At 36.2% G+C, this 14910-nt stretch overlaps 1 protein-coding gene across 2 annotated transcripts in view; it reads right to left on the reverse strand.

Moving 5' to 3' along the window:
* LOC125266903 (ras-specific guanine nucleotide-releasing factor RalGPS1) overlaps window positions 1–14910 on the reverse strand; it is a 206867-nt gene that overhangs the window by 141369 nt on the left and 50588 nt on the right. For both annotated transcript variants that reach the window (XM_048188026.1, XM_048188025.1), the window contains exon 5: window positions 6871–6954. In XM_048188026.1, the coding sequence (XP_048043983.1) occupies window positions 6871–6954 (84 nt within the window). The remainder of the gene's footprint in view (window positions 1–6870; window positions 6955–14910) is intronic.

The raw sequence follows: 14910 nt of genomic DNA on the forward strand, positions 1-14910 counted from the left end.
TTTAAAATACCTTTATATGTAGCAAAATATCATTAAAACCTGTTGGACAGTTCAGGGCGAATACATGTACCGTTACACCCCATATATATATATATATATATATATATATATATCATATGGGGTGTAACGGTACATGTATTCGCCCCGAACTGTCACAGTACAGACGTTATGGTTCAGTGCATACAGTCAGACAATGAATACAGTCAGTTACAGGCGATCCACACTCCAATCCAGAAGGGGGCACACACGGTAATGCAACGCTGTTTGCTAACCGCCACAACAGGGGAAAAGCGCAGAAGAAGAATAGACGATCTACGCATACATATGTTTACGTGTAATCTCTCAACCAGTGTTTCAACCGCAGAAAGACATCAATAAAACAGCTTGAGAATAACATCTCACGTGGCATTACATTTACCTCAGGCAAGTCATTTAGTGTCCACAGCATGTTAGTTCACTAAAGAAATGAACTCTAGAAGGGAACATTTCACTAAATATATGCACTATATTATCTTGTATATTAATTATATTGTCTTAATTATTTAATATATGTTTAAATACGTGTTGATTATTATATCTAAAAAATAAATAGCAACTGAACTTAATAGTTTGGGGTCTGTTGTTAATTGTAACCTTTAATATTATAATAATGTGCAAGAAAGGGCTCCCTGTATATGCCAGTAGGTGGCGGTAAATGTCTTGAATGAGTAAGTCAGTGGGTCATTCATTCATTCAACTTCTTATTATGATAATGCTTAACTGTATCATGATATAAATATGAGACTAAAACTCATACAGGGGCATATTTGCCCTGATATGTTGAATTTTAAAGGCATTCTAACTGCATAGTATAGGACTCCTAAGGAGAACTGTGCACAATTTAGAGAATCAAACGACAGGCATTGTTTAAAGCAAGACACAATCTTGGGTGGCCAAGAAATGCGTTTCAAAGCCACTCCATCTTTCCGAAGGTCTGGAAGCCCGCTCATCATGTTCAGCTTAATGATGTCATAAAACCGAATACACCGGCAGCCAAAATAGAAGGAATTCTGCGAGAGCGACTTTGAGGAGAACTGTGCACGCTAAGACAGTCTGAAAAGGGAAAATTTGCAGAGGGGAACTTGATGCTTTTATGTAATTTCCACACACTCCTGGCTAAGAAACTAGAACAAATCCTCTCATTAAACATATGCCATAAATGTAAAATTGAGTCATCAAATGTCTGCTTTGCACTTTTATAGCACTTTCACAGAATTGTGAATATATAAAATTGGGACATACCAGTCAATCTAATTATGTTTCAGATTTAAAATCGAATTGATTCCTGGCTGAAACTTCATAAATAAGCAGAACTGGAAGCGCCACAAATTTAGTTAAGATTAATTTATGGCCAAAGACTTTTAAATTAGCTTGAAAACCAAACTTCCTTCTGGTTTTATAATTAATGGCTCCTTGACTATTTAATCCAACAGCATCACCAAGTTTGAATAACAAACAACATTTAAATCATCAAAATTTATTTCATGAACAAAAATGTTCCTCCAAAGCATGCAAGGCAAGTTTTACTACTAGAGCTAAAGTACTTGGAGAATAAAACACATTGCACATGCACACAAACAAAAATGAGCTTATTGGAAAAAAATATAGTAAAAAAAAATGGGTGAAGATGACACGTGACGTCAACTCGTATCGTAAACCTTATATTATAGTGTGTCGAAGTTACATTTACCATATACATTTCAATACAGTTAATAAAAACAATAATTACATGCAAAAACAACTTGGACAGTGGTGTGAATATTTTCTCACGTGCGTTTGGAAGAAGGTTGATTTTCACTGTTGGTTGGATTTGGTGGAGTGATAATTTGTGGTGCATGTGCTCTATGTCAACAACATGTGAGATGACAAGTTGAACGTTGTCTAATATAAGAGTACGCAATGCATAGAATAAGCTTGGCAAACCACACATATATATATATTTTCCCTTAAACATGAGCAGAATCTCAATCTTGAGGAGGAAAGAAACACCAGGCTGGATATTTGCCCATGTGAGAATGAGATCTGTTAACAGTATTTCCAGCACATATTTAAGTTTCGGGCCATTATGGGCCATAATGGTTTTGTGGCACAGTTCATAGTTCGCTGGCATTATATCAACTACCGCCCAGCCAAAAATACACTTTATATCCACGACATTCAAGCACTGTGAACTTTATCAGCACATGCTTCACATCTGGAAAACTAAATCCATATATAAATGAATAAGCGAAGCATTTGACTGGGATAAAAACAACTAGGGATGAATAAAATCTCCATCTGATCATTATCAGTCAGTATTTTTTTATTATTATTATTATTATTATTATGCGCTTCAGTCTAATATTGGGCCATGAAGCTGATTTAATTGATTTCTGTCATGACAGCATCATGTGTTTGGCATGGTAAGGGATATTACAATGTTGATATGTTGTACGGGACTTGCTACTGCCATTACGTACACGACGCGCTGCTGTGAGCGAGTAAGACATGTTGCTGCTGTACAGTACAATATAGCTGCATGATCTATACAGGTGGAGCTGGGGAAGGTGGAGGGTTTCTGAAAGCATGCTGCAACTGCTACAGCCAGGGTTGCCAGGTCTGTGCAACAAAAGTATCCCAATGCATTTTTCTCCATCGGGAGGCCAAACTCTCCACTAAATTTGTACTTTTGGTAGGGCTGGTACAACACACTGAATCTCAATTTGCGATACAATGATTCTGGATCGATTCTGATATTTTAATTCTGATATATAATCGATTCTAAACTTAGTTTTAACAGCAGATGGCGCTCTAGGCTAGTTTTTAACCCCACCTAAAATGTTCATGAAGAAGAGCACTGGACAGGGATTGTGTTAAATGGTTAAGTGGTTAAATATACTTGCACCTCGGCTCAGAATGCTTCTATGACGTGTAGCATATGCACACGTATCAGGATAATCAATAAACTTTGGAATGTTCAGAACGCTTTTAGCATGCTGGACTGGGTTGTAAAATCTCAGCTCGGCTCCGACCGGTCTGCAAAAGATGAGCCCACTTGACACCTTTGTTACCCTCCGAGGTAAAACAGGAGGCCCAATTTCCTTGCTCTTAGGACATCAAAGGGGCCCCTCATGTGCACTACGGGCCAGATCCACATTCCAACACCCAACACACACACACAGACACATACAAAAACCCACAAACATACATTATTGACTGTATATGTAAAATGTAACTATGCCAAGTCACATCCATGTATGTACCCATCATGTATCTCGAGTGTATGCATGTTTCCTAGTGTTTAAATGAGTATATTTGTGCTAGTGTGCATTTTAATGAGGGAATTTTGTCTGTAAACCATAACTTCTTTTATATGCCTTTCTGATCTATCAAGTTTGATCTCTCCGTAAAGCTATTCACTGAGATATGTCACATAGCTGACAAATGCATTTTTCTATGTGTTTAATGATATTGTGAAGAAAGTACTCCATCTCGAAATCCGATCTGATAGTCATTAAGTATGCAAATTCAGCTAGGAGACCAAACAAAGGAACTTTGCCCGCCAAATAGTGCTGCGCATCTATTGGCCGCTACAATTCAGGAGGTGTGTTAGCTTGGGTTTCTATAAAAACAACGACACACACCTTCTCCTTTGTCTCCCGATTGTCTCTCGACTGCCCTGAACTGCCTCAGGCGACAGCGCTGCCATCACGCGCTCTCCTTCCGGGACGACCATCTACTTGGACTCTCTCTCTCTCTTCTTTCTCCTCTGGCATCTTACGCGTCAGTTAAACCTCGTTTGAAAACCCCGCCGGAGAAACCCTCTCGGAAAGGACCAACCAAGCCAGGCGCATTGAAATTGCTACACACGGACTTGAACCAATAAGCAAGTATTATAATTCCTCTGAAATTTGTTTAAACTGATTTCTGTGCTGGCTTTCTCAAAAAGGTTTAACTGTGTAATTTGCCATTCTTTGATCATCTTTCTTTTCCTGTCTTTTCTTCATTTTCACTCTTGTGTATATATATATGTGTATACCTTCTGTATATATTTTAGACGTATAACTTCTGTAGTCGTAGTTTGCATATATTAAATACATTATTCATGCTCGATTGTTCTTTTTACTCATTTCAACAAAAGCCAGGTCACTTTAACGTTTCGATCCTATATCCTTGCTTTACGTTTGGATGCTAGAATAGGAAGTCTTTCTCGTGGCCAGAGAACAGACCTTCCTTTTAATAACATTCTGAGGAGCTATAGTTTGCCGGACAAATGAACAGTTTCTCTAAATAATTATTAAACCAGAACTTATCATATATATAATTGATTACAATTCGTTGTAATTAATTCACCATATATGGTTAATTCCCCCTTGGGTCGGTATGTGCATAATAATTCGTAAAGCTTTATGAATTATTATAGTCATATTCCACCCATAAATTGATTAATAACTGTACAAATCGCTACAGACGCAAGATTAATATAAACACAGTCCACTGCAAACACCCTAGTAATTCGCTTCAATCTTTTCGAACTTTATGATTATTTTAGGTTTAAGTAGTGTGTGTAAAGAAACCCGAAGCAAGCAGAGTATGGGTGTTTCTAAAGCATGTAGTGCCATCTGCTGTTAAAAACTAAGCTCAGAATAGTTTTGAGAGAGAATCACGATACATCGGAAAATATCAGAATCGCTCCAAATTCATTGCGAATCGATGTATTATCCCGGCCCTAATGTCTTGGGGGTGTTTTGGGGGTGTTGGTGCGCCAGAATCATATGTACAGGGGTGAAAAATCAACCAGCGGAATAAAATTTACCCAACAGCTTAAAAGTAACCCAATTCTGTGGGAAAACCGCAGACTTGGCAACAATGGCTACAGTAAATGCTGACTCAGCGAGCTCATTGGCTACTGATACAGCAGGAGCCAATCAGCTGTGCCCTATAGAGAATGATGTGATCGCAAGCAGATTGAGTTAAGGACCTAGCAACCTGTGCCATCTAGAGTTTCATGACAGAACTTTATATTTAAATGATTTGATTTAATGATTTAAAAGGTACTACACAGTTATATCTATTTAACTACACATTTTGAATTATTGCATTTTTAGGGGCCAAGCACCGAAGGTGCGGAGGCACCTATTGTTATTGTTAGATTTCTTTTTAATTATTCTTCTTCTTCCGCTCTGGGAGTCTATGGCAGCCCATAGAACCGTGTGGCAAAAAGTTGTGAAATTTTGCACACAGTTAGAGGACAGTCGATCTATGTCCATAGCAAATTTGGAGTCTCTATCTCAATCCCTCTAGCGCCACCAGCTGTCCAAAGTTGTGCACATGTTTATGTTAATAACTTTTGAACCGTAAGGGCTAGAAACAAAATCGAATCGATTGACGCCCTATGACATCATTTTCCGTCATGAAAATTTTCCGCCATTTTGAATTTTCTGAAAAACCTACTTTTTCGAACTCCTCCTAGGCCGTTTCTCTGATTTTCACGAAAATTGAACCAGACCATCTTCAGACCATGCTGACAAAAAGTTATGGAATTCAAGTCGATTCCTCAAACCGTTTTCGAAAAACACGTAAACTAATTGTACGTAGTGCTTGCGAAAATAGACGTAAGGCTGTATCTTTGTAACGCTTTATCGTATTAAGACCAAACTTGGTACATGTCATCACAAGCATGACCTGAGGCAACATGCAGTGTTTCGGCACTGCGCCACCTACTGGTGCAGAGATATAAAAAATGGCTTTTTTTGCTTATAACTTCTGAGTTTGTCCAAAAATTATAAGTTTGATCTCGTTGGATTCGGGGCATTATGCCGAGTCAAAGGATATCCAATTTTTTCCATATCGGCCATTTTGGCCGTCGGCCATTTTGAGTTTTGTGCTAAAATGCTGTAATTTACGAAAGCATAAGCGTACCTTTATGAAACTCGGTATGCGTCTTTGGCACCATGCCCTGACAATACTCAAAAAATTTTGGCACAGAGCCACCTTGTGGTAAAAAGTTATAACAAAATTTACAAAAATGCTAATAACTTTTGACTATATTAAACGATTGTAATGAATCTGTCTCAGTAGATTCCTTGGGTCATGCTGAGAACATATATATCAAATTCGCTATAGTCGGCTGAACTTCCTGTCCGCCATATTGTTTTTCTTTAAAAACCTACTTTTTCAAACTCCTCCTAGACCGTTGCTCCGATTTTCACCAAAATTGAACTGTATCATCTTCAGACCATGCCGACAAAAAGTTATGGATTTCAAGTCGATACGTCAAACCGTTTTCGTACAATGGAGCAACGAATTTGAGGCATGATGCAAAAATGACTCTTGAAGCTGTATCTCTGCAATGCTTTGGCAGATTGACACCAAAGTTTGCAAGTGTCATTGTCACCTCACTCTGAACATACCACATTAATTTGGTCACAGCGCCACCTATTGGTCGAAAGTGATAAACCAGTAAATCCTTCTTTTTTTATCATTTTCAGCTCTTTTGCCTAAAATGTTCTTAATAGGTCTTTAACTGCTCACTGTTGCAGATGGTCTGATGCTCACAGCCATGTTGGCTGGCTTATTGTGCCGTTTTTGTGCTTGGCCCCATAATTGCTGCTTGCAGCTATATTTAAAAAAATATAATAATATTTTGGAATTTTGGAATCATATGTTTTTGTGCACCCCTAGTGTCAACAGTAAAAAAAAAATTAATGTTTTGTAATTTAATTAATTAATTTGATTATTTACTGAATGTATTATTTATTTAATAAAACAAAAAAAATGTATCATCACCAAATTCATGAAGCCAAGAAACAAAGATAGAAAATCAGCAAACATACCAATCGTTCATCTTACCTGGTTGAATCTTCGTGTGAAGGCCACAACATTGGGAGCCAAAATGTGTTTCTCCTTTTTGTTCCAACCACAGCTAGCAAGCTCCTACAACACAACAGACACAAACAGCTGTGATTAAGAAAGTAAATACAGTAAATTTTGATTTCATGATGTTAAGATTTGAAGCCTTCCAGTGGTAGTTTAAACATCTTTAATGACTGAAGCCCATAAGAAGCTGAAGCTCTAACATACAGTGCCTTTGACTGACAGCAGGCCTGTAAGTGGAAGCAGAATTATTTCACCGTGGAGCCCCTGTATTAAAACCAAGTGTAACCGAATATGGTTTAAGTGATGATTTCATATGTTCTTTCATCTTTGTGTAAGATCTCAAGCTTCCTCCTTCAATAAATAATTATGTAGATTGTTCTGATTATTTTTTCAACACTCAAGCCCCCAAGTGAACTGGGTATGACATTCTGCGAGTTTACTTCTTTTGCAGCTTACCCGTTAGTTCAGCTGAACTAATGTGTTCACAATTATCCTCTATTTATACACTGTCACAATTGATTACTGACGCTGCAAAAACACAGAGCAAAAAAGACAATTAGACAAAGAAAGATGATCTACCGCTTTCCAGATGTCTCTCAGAGGTCCTGTAGTCAGGGTTGACGCACATAAAAATGTACTTATTTTTGTAATTACATTTAAAGATGCAAGTGGTACATAAATTGCAAGCATTTTTTGGAAAGATGTAACTTCTATTTTTTTTTTTTTAATGACACAATTAAAACTTATTGAGCAGAATATAGTCTTCAAATGTGAAAAGAGTCACAGGTCTGTTTTTTTATGGTTATTTTCCAATGACTTTGAACGTGGCTCATCCAATCAGATTTTAGACGTTACAACAAACAAAAGATATTCCACACAAGATGTGTTAGAAAAAAAAAACTTTAGTCTGCGCTGAATGAAAGAAATAAACATTTGGAGCAGAATATATGCTGCCTAACTAGAGACACATGTGTAATATGAAATATGCAAAAGAAACTCTAATACTGGGGTTTTGCTGAAAATGTTGCATTTTTTAAAATCTTCATTCAGTTTACTAAAACTCTCATAAAACTTTTCATAAATGCTTGGGGGGATTTGGAAAGTTAAAAGACCCACATTGCCTGTAAGAGAAAATGAAACATGCACAAAAGCGTTTCAGTAATAAACTGTGATGATGAAGAGAAGGATCCCTAGGCCCTCCAGGTGGGCGTAAGAGCTTACAGTGAACACTTGGCGAGAACTCAACCAATTAAAAAGAAAACATGTGAGAGGTCGAAGGTTACGTTTTTAACTTTCATTCCCAGAATGCCTGGCACTAAAGTGGATGTGCAGCACTGTGGGTTGTCTGAAAGACTCTAATACAATCTCTCCTGTCCCAACACCTGCTCCTCACATCACCGTGGTCGTGGACTTGCGGTTTTTAACATTTCAGTGGCATTTACTGCTCACAAGATGCTGCACAGTCTAGTTATACAATGAGATCATTTCTGAGATTGATCAACGCATTTTTCTTTTATGCCAGAAACCATTAGGATATCATGCTCCATGAAGATATTTTGTAAATTTCCTACCATAAATATATAAAAAAATATATTTTTGTGAGAGGATATGCATTGCTAAGGACTTCATTTGGACAACTTTAAAAGGCGATTTTCTCAATATTTAGATTTTTCGCACCCTCAGGTTCCAGATTTTCAAATAGTTGTATTTCAGCCAAATATTGTCCTATCCTAACAAATCATACATCCATGGAAAGCTTTTAGATGATGTATAAATCTCAATTTACAAAAAAATGGACCCTTATGACTTTTTTGGTCCAGGGTCACATAAATGTCTGCGTACTGTGCATATTTATTAGGTATATATAAAAATACACACACATGCATGTGTATATTTAACAATAAATAAATAAATAAATAAATATACACACATGTATTTATTTAAGAAATATTACATGTATGTGTGTATTTACATAAACTTATTTTGGACGTGATTAACCATTTGACAGCACTATACACACACACACACACACACACACACACGCACACGCACACATATATATATATATATAGCTCTGTTCAGAAAAAAATCTCCAGGTCCCAAAAATTCTTCAGTTTTCCACCATCTTTTTTATATTTGAACCCTTTACAACAGTGACTGAATGAACTATTAAAAAAGGTTCAAACATTCACTGATGCTTCAGAAGGAAACACAATGCATTAAGAGTTGGGGGGTTCCAAAGGTTTTCACCGCCCATCTATTAATGCATCATGTTTTTTTGTTTTGTTTTTTTTGTTTTTTGTTTTTTTTATGGAGCATCAGTGAATGTTTGAACCTTTTTTAATAGTTGTGTTTGAGTCCCTCTGTTGTCCTCAGTGTGAAAAGATGGATCTCAAAATCATTCCGTCACTGCTGTAAAGGGTTCAAATATGCAAAAAATCCTGGAAAACTGATGAATCTGCAGGACCTGAAGGATTTTTCTGAAGAACAGAGCTCAGTTTAACTGCTCAGGACAAACAAGAGACTCATGAACAACCATCACACAACAAAAAAAAAACAGTCGTGGATCATCAGGTAACCACACACAGTATTGAGAATCAGTGGTTCACATACTTATGAACGGGGTTATTTTAATAAATTCAGCTACTGTTTTGTCTTGTGGATTATATGTAAACATCTTTTATGTGCAATATCTTACTCAGGACAGTACTAAATAAAAAATAACATGCATTTTGTATGATCTCTCTTATTTTGTTAAAATTATTCACATTTTCACAGATTCTGCAAGTGGTTCCCATACTTTTTCATGCCACTGTATGTGTAGGTAAAGATATGGTATTCCACTGATATTAGTTCTAAAGTTGAAAATAAAGTTTTGTTTAAGGCAGTTACCATCACTACTACTGGCAGGTCACAATTTTCTGCAATTACAGACTGCAATTTTTATCACTAATGGTTCATTTACTACGGTAATTTCATTATCTCACTCGCATGGAAAGTGGCGACGCTCGGGGGTTGCGAGACGGTCAGACCTTACGTCAACTTCCTTTACTGCAAGAGAATTATCACTGAAGTTTATTTCGAGCCAGGGCATGCACACCTACAGATTACTCGCTTCAGCCAAGACTTGAAGGGAGTAAAAGAAGAGGCAAAGATGGCAAAAGCAGACACAGCTGGAGGTGGTTACCTCTTTTCCTTTGCATCAGCGGGAAGTCTGCGTTTGGAAGGGCCAGAGGTCACGCTGCTCCAAGGGATAGTGTAAAAGTGTCAGAAAAGGAAATATGGGCGAATTCAAGTAGTGAGCCCGGCGCTTTTACATCTGAATTGAGGACAATTGTCTTAACATAATGAAGATGAATAATGTGATACTAACTAACAACCACAGCAGACTAAAGAAAAACATGGAAAAACTGGCTCTAACGGCCATGGAATGACAGCGGATAACGTGCATCCAACGGTTTTAGATACGACAGAAGTTTCCTTATTCTCATTCTTTCTGCCAAAACTCCTTCTCTTGTGTTTTTTCAGTGCTTTGTTAATCTATTTTCCATTAAACTGATTAATAAACTCCAATTACAGTTAAAAACCCACACAAATGCATCAGTTCAATCAAGAGTGTTTCTTGTAATTTAGAATGGAAAAAAGGATTTTTTTTTAGTCTTGAGACTGGGATTGGATCCAAACCAAAAAAACAATCGCTCCAAGAACGCCTGAACAAGGTTTACTCAGCCCGATTGAAAACAAAATCTGGGGGAGGTTTGGTTGAGGTAAGAAGGCAATGCGACCCAACGGACCAATGAAACAAGCTCTATCATAATTCATAAGAGGAGATGTGTTATATAATAAGCAGCAGTGTCTGATTCTGTGAGTGAGCACATTAGTTATCACAGTTGAAATCCAAAGATATACACGCATACACACACAATAATTAATATGTTAAATATATATAATTTTATCAGTTAGAGCGGGAATGATAGCTACATTTGTATGTTTGCATGTGCCACGACAGCTACAGATGAAGCCACAATACACCTGCGGAACTTGTCAGTCTCGATGGATGATGCAGAGGAAACTGTGACCAATAAGAGGACAGTTTTACTCACATGTGACTCGCATAAACACATTTTGTTATGCTTTGAAATGTTGCATTGTGAAAGAAATTTTGTTTCGGAAATTTCTTTTCAGAACAAAGCTAATGATCTGAAATAAAATAAAATAAAATATAATAAACTTTTTATTTAATTTCAACTAGATGCTAAAGCAACATCTCAGGTCTAAAACTAAAATAAAAATTAATAAAAAAAAAAAAAAAAAAAAACAATAACTAATAAAGATGACAAAAACAGAATATGTAGATAGAATATGTAATATGTACTGTACGTTTTCCTCTCAGTAACAAAATAAACACAAAAAGGTGACAGCATAAAGACAATATCTGATCATAGCAATGTGCAGGGATGGGCAGTATTTATGATACATGTATTTCAAATACAAAATAGTATTTTGTATCAAAATACTTTAGTGTTTTGTATTTTTAAAATACTTTGTAAAAAGTCTACATGATGACATCATAAAATTGTGGCCTCTGATTGGTGCCTGCTCAGTAGTTTGCAGAGACTTGTTGAGATCAGAACAGAAAATTGATCCATATGGAAGAAGGTGGTCAAGGTAAGAAACATGCCAGCTTTCCATCTATTTTTAGTATAAATTGCTATAATTTTTAATGGTTCATGTTAAGTTTTGGTGTTTGTTTTGGTAGCCTAGGCTAAATAGTTTACCAATTTACATAATGTTCTTGAAAACTACTATAATGAGCAGCAGCCCTCTATATTTAGGATCAACAATCAAATGATTAACTAGTTGCTATGAATACAGGAGCCATCAGTTGTCTTCTTATGAATGACTTGTTTGTCATTGAGTCAGTGTTGCTGATGCAAAGTAGGCCCTTTGTTACCAAACACCAAGTAACTAAATTAGGATACAATTATGAGTCATTCGCAAACATTAAACTGTTGGTTACTTTAAAACTAACTTTCATCACAGGGATTTGTGAATATTTGATCAGTTAAAGCCACAATATGTAATTTTTTGCCGCTAGAGGTCGCTTATTCAAAACAAATGCGCAGCTCGATGACACCTTGATTTTGCGGAATTAATGGGAGGCATTTTCTTCACGTCTACAGGCGGTGGAAAAGAATTGGGACGGGACTCAGGCAGAAATCATGTTCATGGATGAGATTATTAACGTTACCATAAGAAGAGCATGGCCGAGTGCTGTGAGAGCATTAGCCGCTGGAACGAAGGTTTTATGCATATGGTGGTGTGTTCTATATGACTGTTTTTTTCTAAAATTAAATTTTTCTATTAAAAAAAACAAGAAATATCGCAATATATTGCCTTTCTTACAGTATCGCAATATATCACAATATATCGTATCGTAACCCCTGTATCGTGATAAGTATCGTATCACCAGATTCTTGGCAATGCACAGCCCTACTTCATACTACAGTAATGTTAATAAATCTTTAATACATTAGCTCATCCATGAATATGATTTCCACCTGAGTCCCAGATTCTTTTCCACCGGCTGTAGACGTGAAGACAACACCTCCCATGACTCAAGCTACGCCTGTTTTAAATAAGCGACCTCTAGAGGTGAAAAATTAAGTTTTAATCATTTTGTTACATGCTTTTGTCAATTTTAGTATTTTTTTTTTTTTTTTACATTTCTTTGTATCTTTAATTTATTTTTTATTTCAGATTTAGTCATTTTAGAATTTTATCATTTATTTCAGTTAGTTGCCAAGGCAACATGTCAAATTTTCTAATCTCATATTTTATTTCAGCTTTAATTTGATCAGCTGAAAAGTGACCAATACAGTTTAAAAACCAGCCAACAGACACCAGCTAGAACCAGCAAAGTGTACTTACAGTGAAACTCTATTGGGCAAATGATTCCCTGTAGACTTCCATTTCAGTCAACACATTTTATTGTTTTTATAAACTAAGTTATACATTAAAACCCGGAATATTCTATTCCCTTTAAAGCCTGAATGTATAAACACAAAGACACTGAACTAGACTAATGAAGCTTGAATCCATGGCCCGCTGACAGACAGATTAAAGCTGGAGCAAGTCTGTTTACAAATTCTCTGTTACGCATCATGATTCTCTGCTATTCAACAGAAAAATTACGAAACATGTTTATGTTTAGTAATAAACACAGCACTGAGGTCATCAGCTGCAGCTTCTTTGGACTCCAGATGTAGCTGATTGACCTCAGAAAACACCGCCAATCAAATCTACACAACTACCGCTCAGTCGCAGTCGCAACATGCTCTATTATAGCATGTCCTCATCAACAAATGCAAATGTCACACAGGCGATTGTGTGTATTATACTGCAAATAAGGGCAATCCTCTTGCGCGCTTTCAAACATCCAAAAGATCGAATGTCTGATAATGTGACTTCAAACACTAACACACACAGAGAAGCAGACATTACAGCATCTTAAAGGCCCGTTCCAAAAAAAAAGAAAAGAAGAAGTGATAAACAGCCGTCAGAACTTGCGCAATTTAATACCTAAATCATACACAGACCGTGTCTTAGACTGCACACTTTTTTGTGGATGAGCAACAACAAACCTCAGACTTGTTTCCGTCTGAAACTTTACAGACTGAAACGAACCCCCTGTATTTATTTGCGTAACTCAAATGTTTAAGTATGTTACAGGAAGCGCTAAACATGCACGGTCAGGGGTATCGGCTTCACATGAGCGTGTTTTTCTCATGTAGCACACACATCCTGCGTGTTCTCGCAGTGTATCGATTCATGCGGTAAAACAATATTTATACTGAAAAACGAGAATTTTGCTTTTTCCAAATAAAATCAAGACACTTAGTTCAAGCATGAACAATAGAACAACTTTGCAAGGAACACCAGTGCGTTATTTAGGTGCTGAATAAGTGGTCTCAAGAGAGAGGCGAGGTGGTAAGTGGATCGCAGGTGGTCTCATCCATCAAGCGCTATAAGCCAGAGGCATGTGTTCTCACAGTTTTACATCATGTCTGAGGAAAAATTGGACCCTCTTCTCACTGTCACTTATCCTGGCAACGATAATCAACTGATACTGAACTGTTATTCTCTTTCCTAAACAGTGTATAAACATCCCTAATGAAAACCCGCCAGATTGTTAGAATATTCTGCCAAGGCGTTTAATTTGCAAAGTCTGTGCTTCCACTGTGCTGCAACTGACCGTCTAAACACACGCTTGGGTTTTACCGGCCGCTGTTCCTCAATCAAAACAATGGCTGTTTGATATTAGCAACGGCTTCAAAATAGTAGCACTTTCATTATATTATAAAGATGGAGGGAAATGAAGACACGTTCTTATCATAATCCTGCTCAAAACATAAGAGTGTCCATGCAGATAAAATGTTTATGTTGTCTGCATTGCAATTTCATGTTAAATGGAGGCCGTACAATTCAAGGAAATAGTAGAAAAATACCATGCATTTTAGTGTGACTGGAAATGTAACCAGTCATTATCAAGGACTGAAATTAGACAAAACACAAAACAAAACATAACTTTTTTAAAACAAAAGTTTTAAATTAGTGTGACTAGAAATGTGACCGGTCATCAGCCAGGAAAATAAAATAAAATAAAATAAAATAAAATAAAATAAAATAAAATAAAATAAAATAAAATAAAATAAAATAAAATAAAATAAAATAAAATAAAATAAAAAATATGACAATACACTGTATATTAGCTTGGCTAGAAATGTGACTGGTCATCAGCCAGGAATTAAAATAAAATAAAATAAAATAAAATAAAATATGACAATACACTGTATATTAGCTTTACTAGAAATGTGACTGGTCATCAGCCAGGAAATAAAATAAAATAAAATAAAATAAAATAATAAAATAAAATAAAATAAAATAAAATAAAATAAAATAAAATAAAATAAAATAAAAACATTGTATATTAGCTTGACTAGAAATAAAATA

The sequence above is a fragment of the Megalobrama amblycephala genome, linkage group LG4, assembly GCF_018812025.1.
Source record: "Megalobrama amblycephala isolate DHTTF-2021 linkage group LG4, ASM1881202v1, whole genome shotgun sequence".
NCBI lineage: Eukaryota > Metazoa > Chordata > Actinopteri > Cypriniformes > Xenocyprididae > Megalobrama > Megalobrama amblycephala.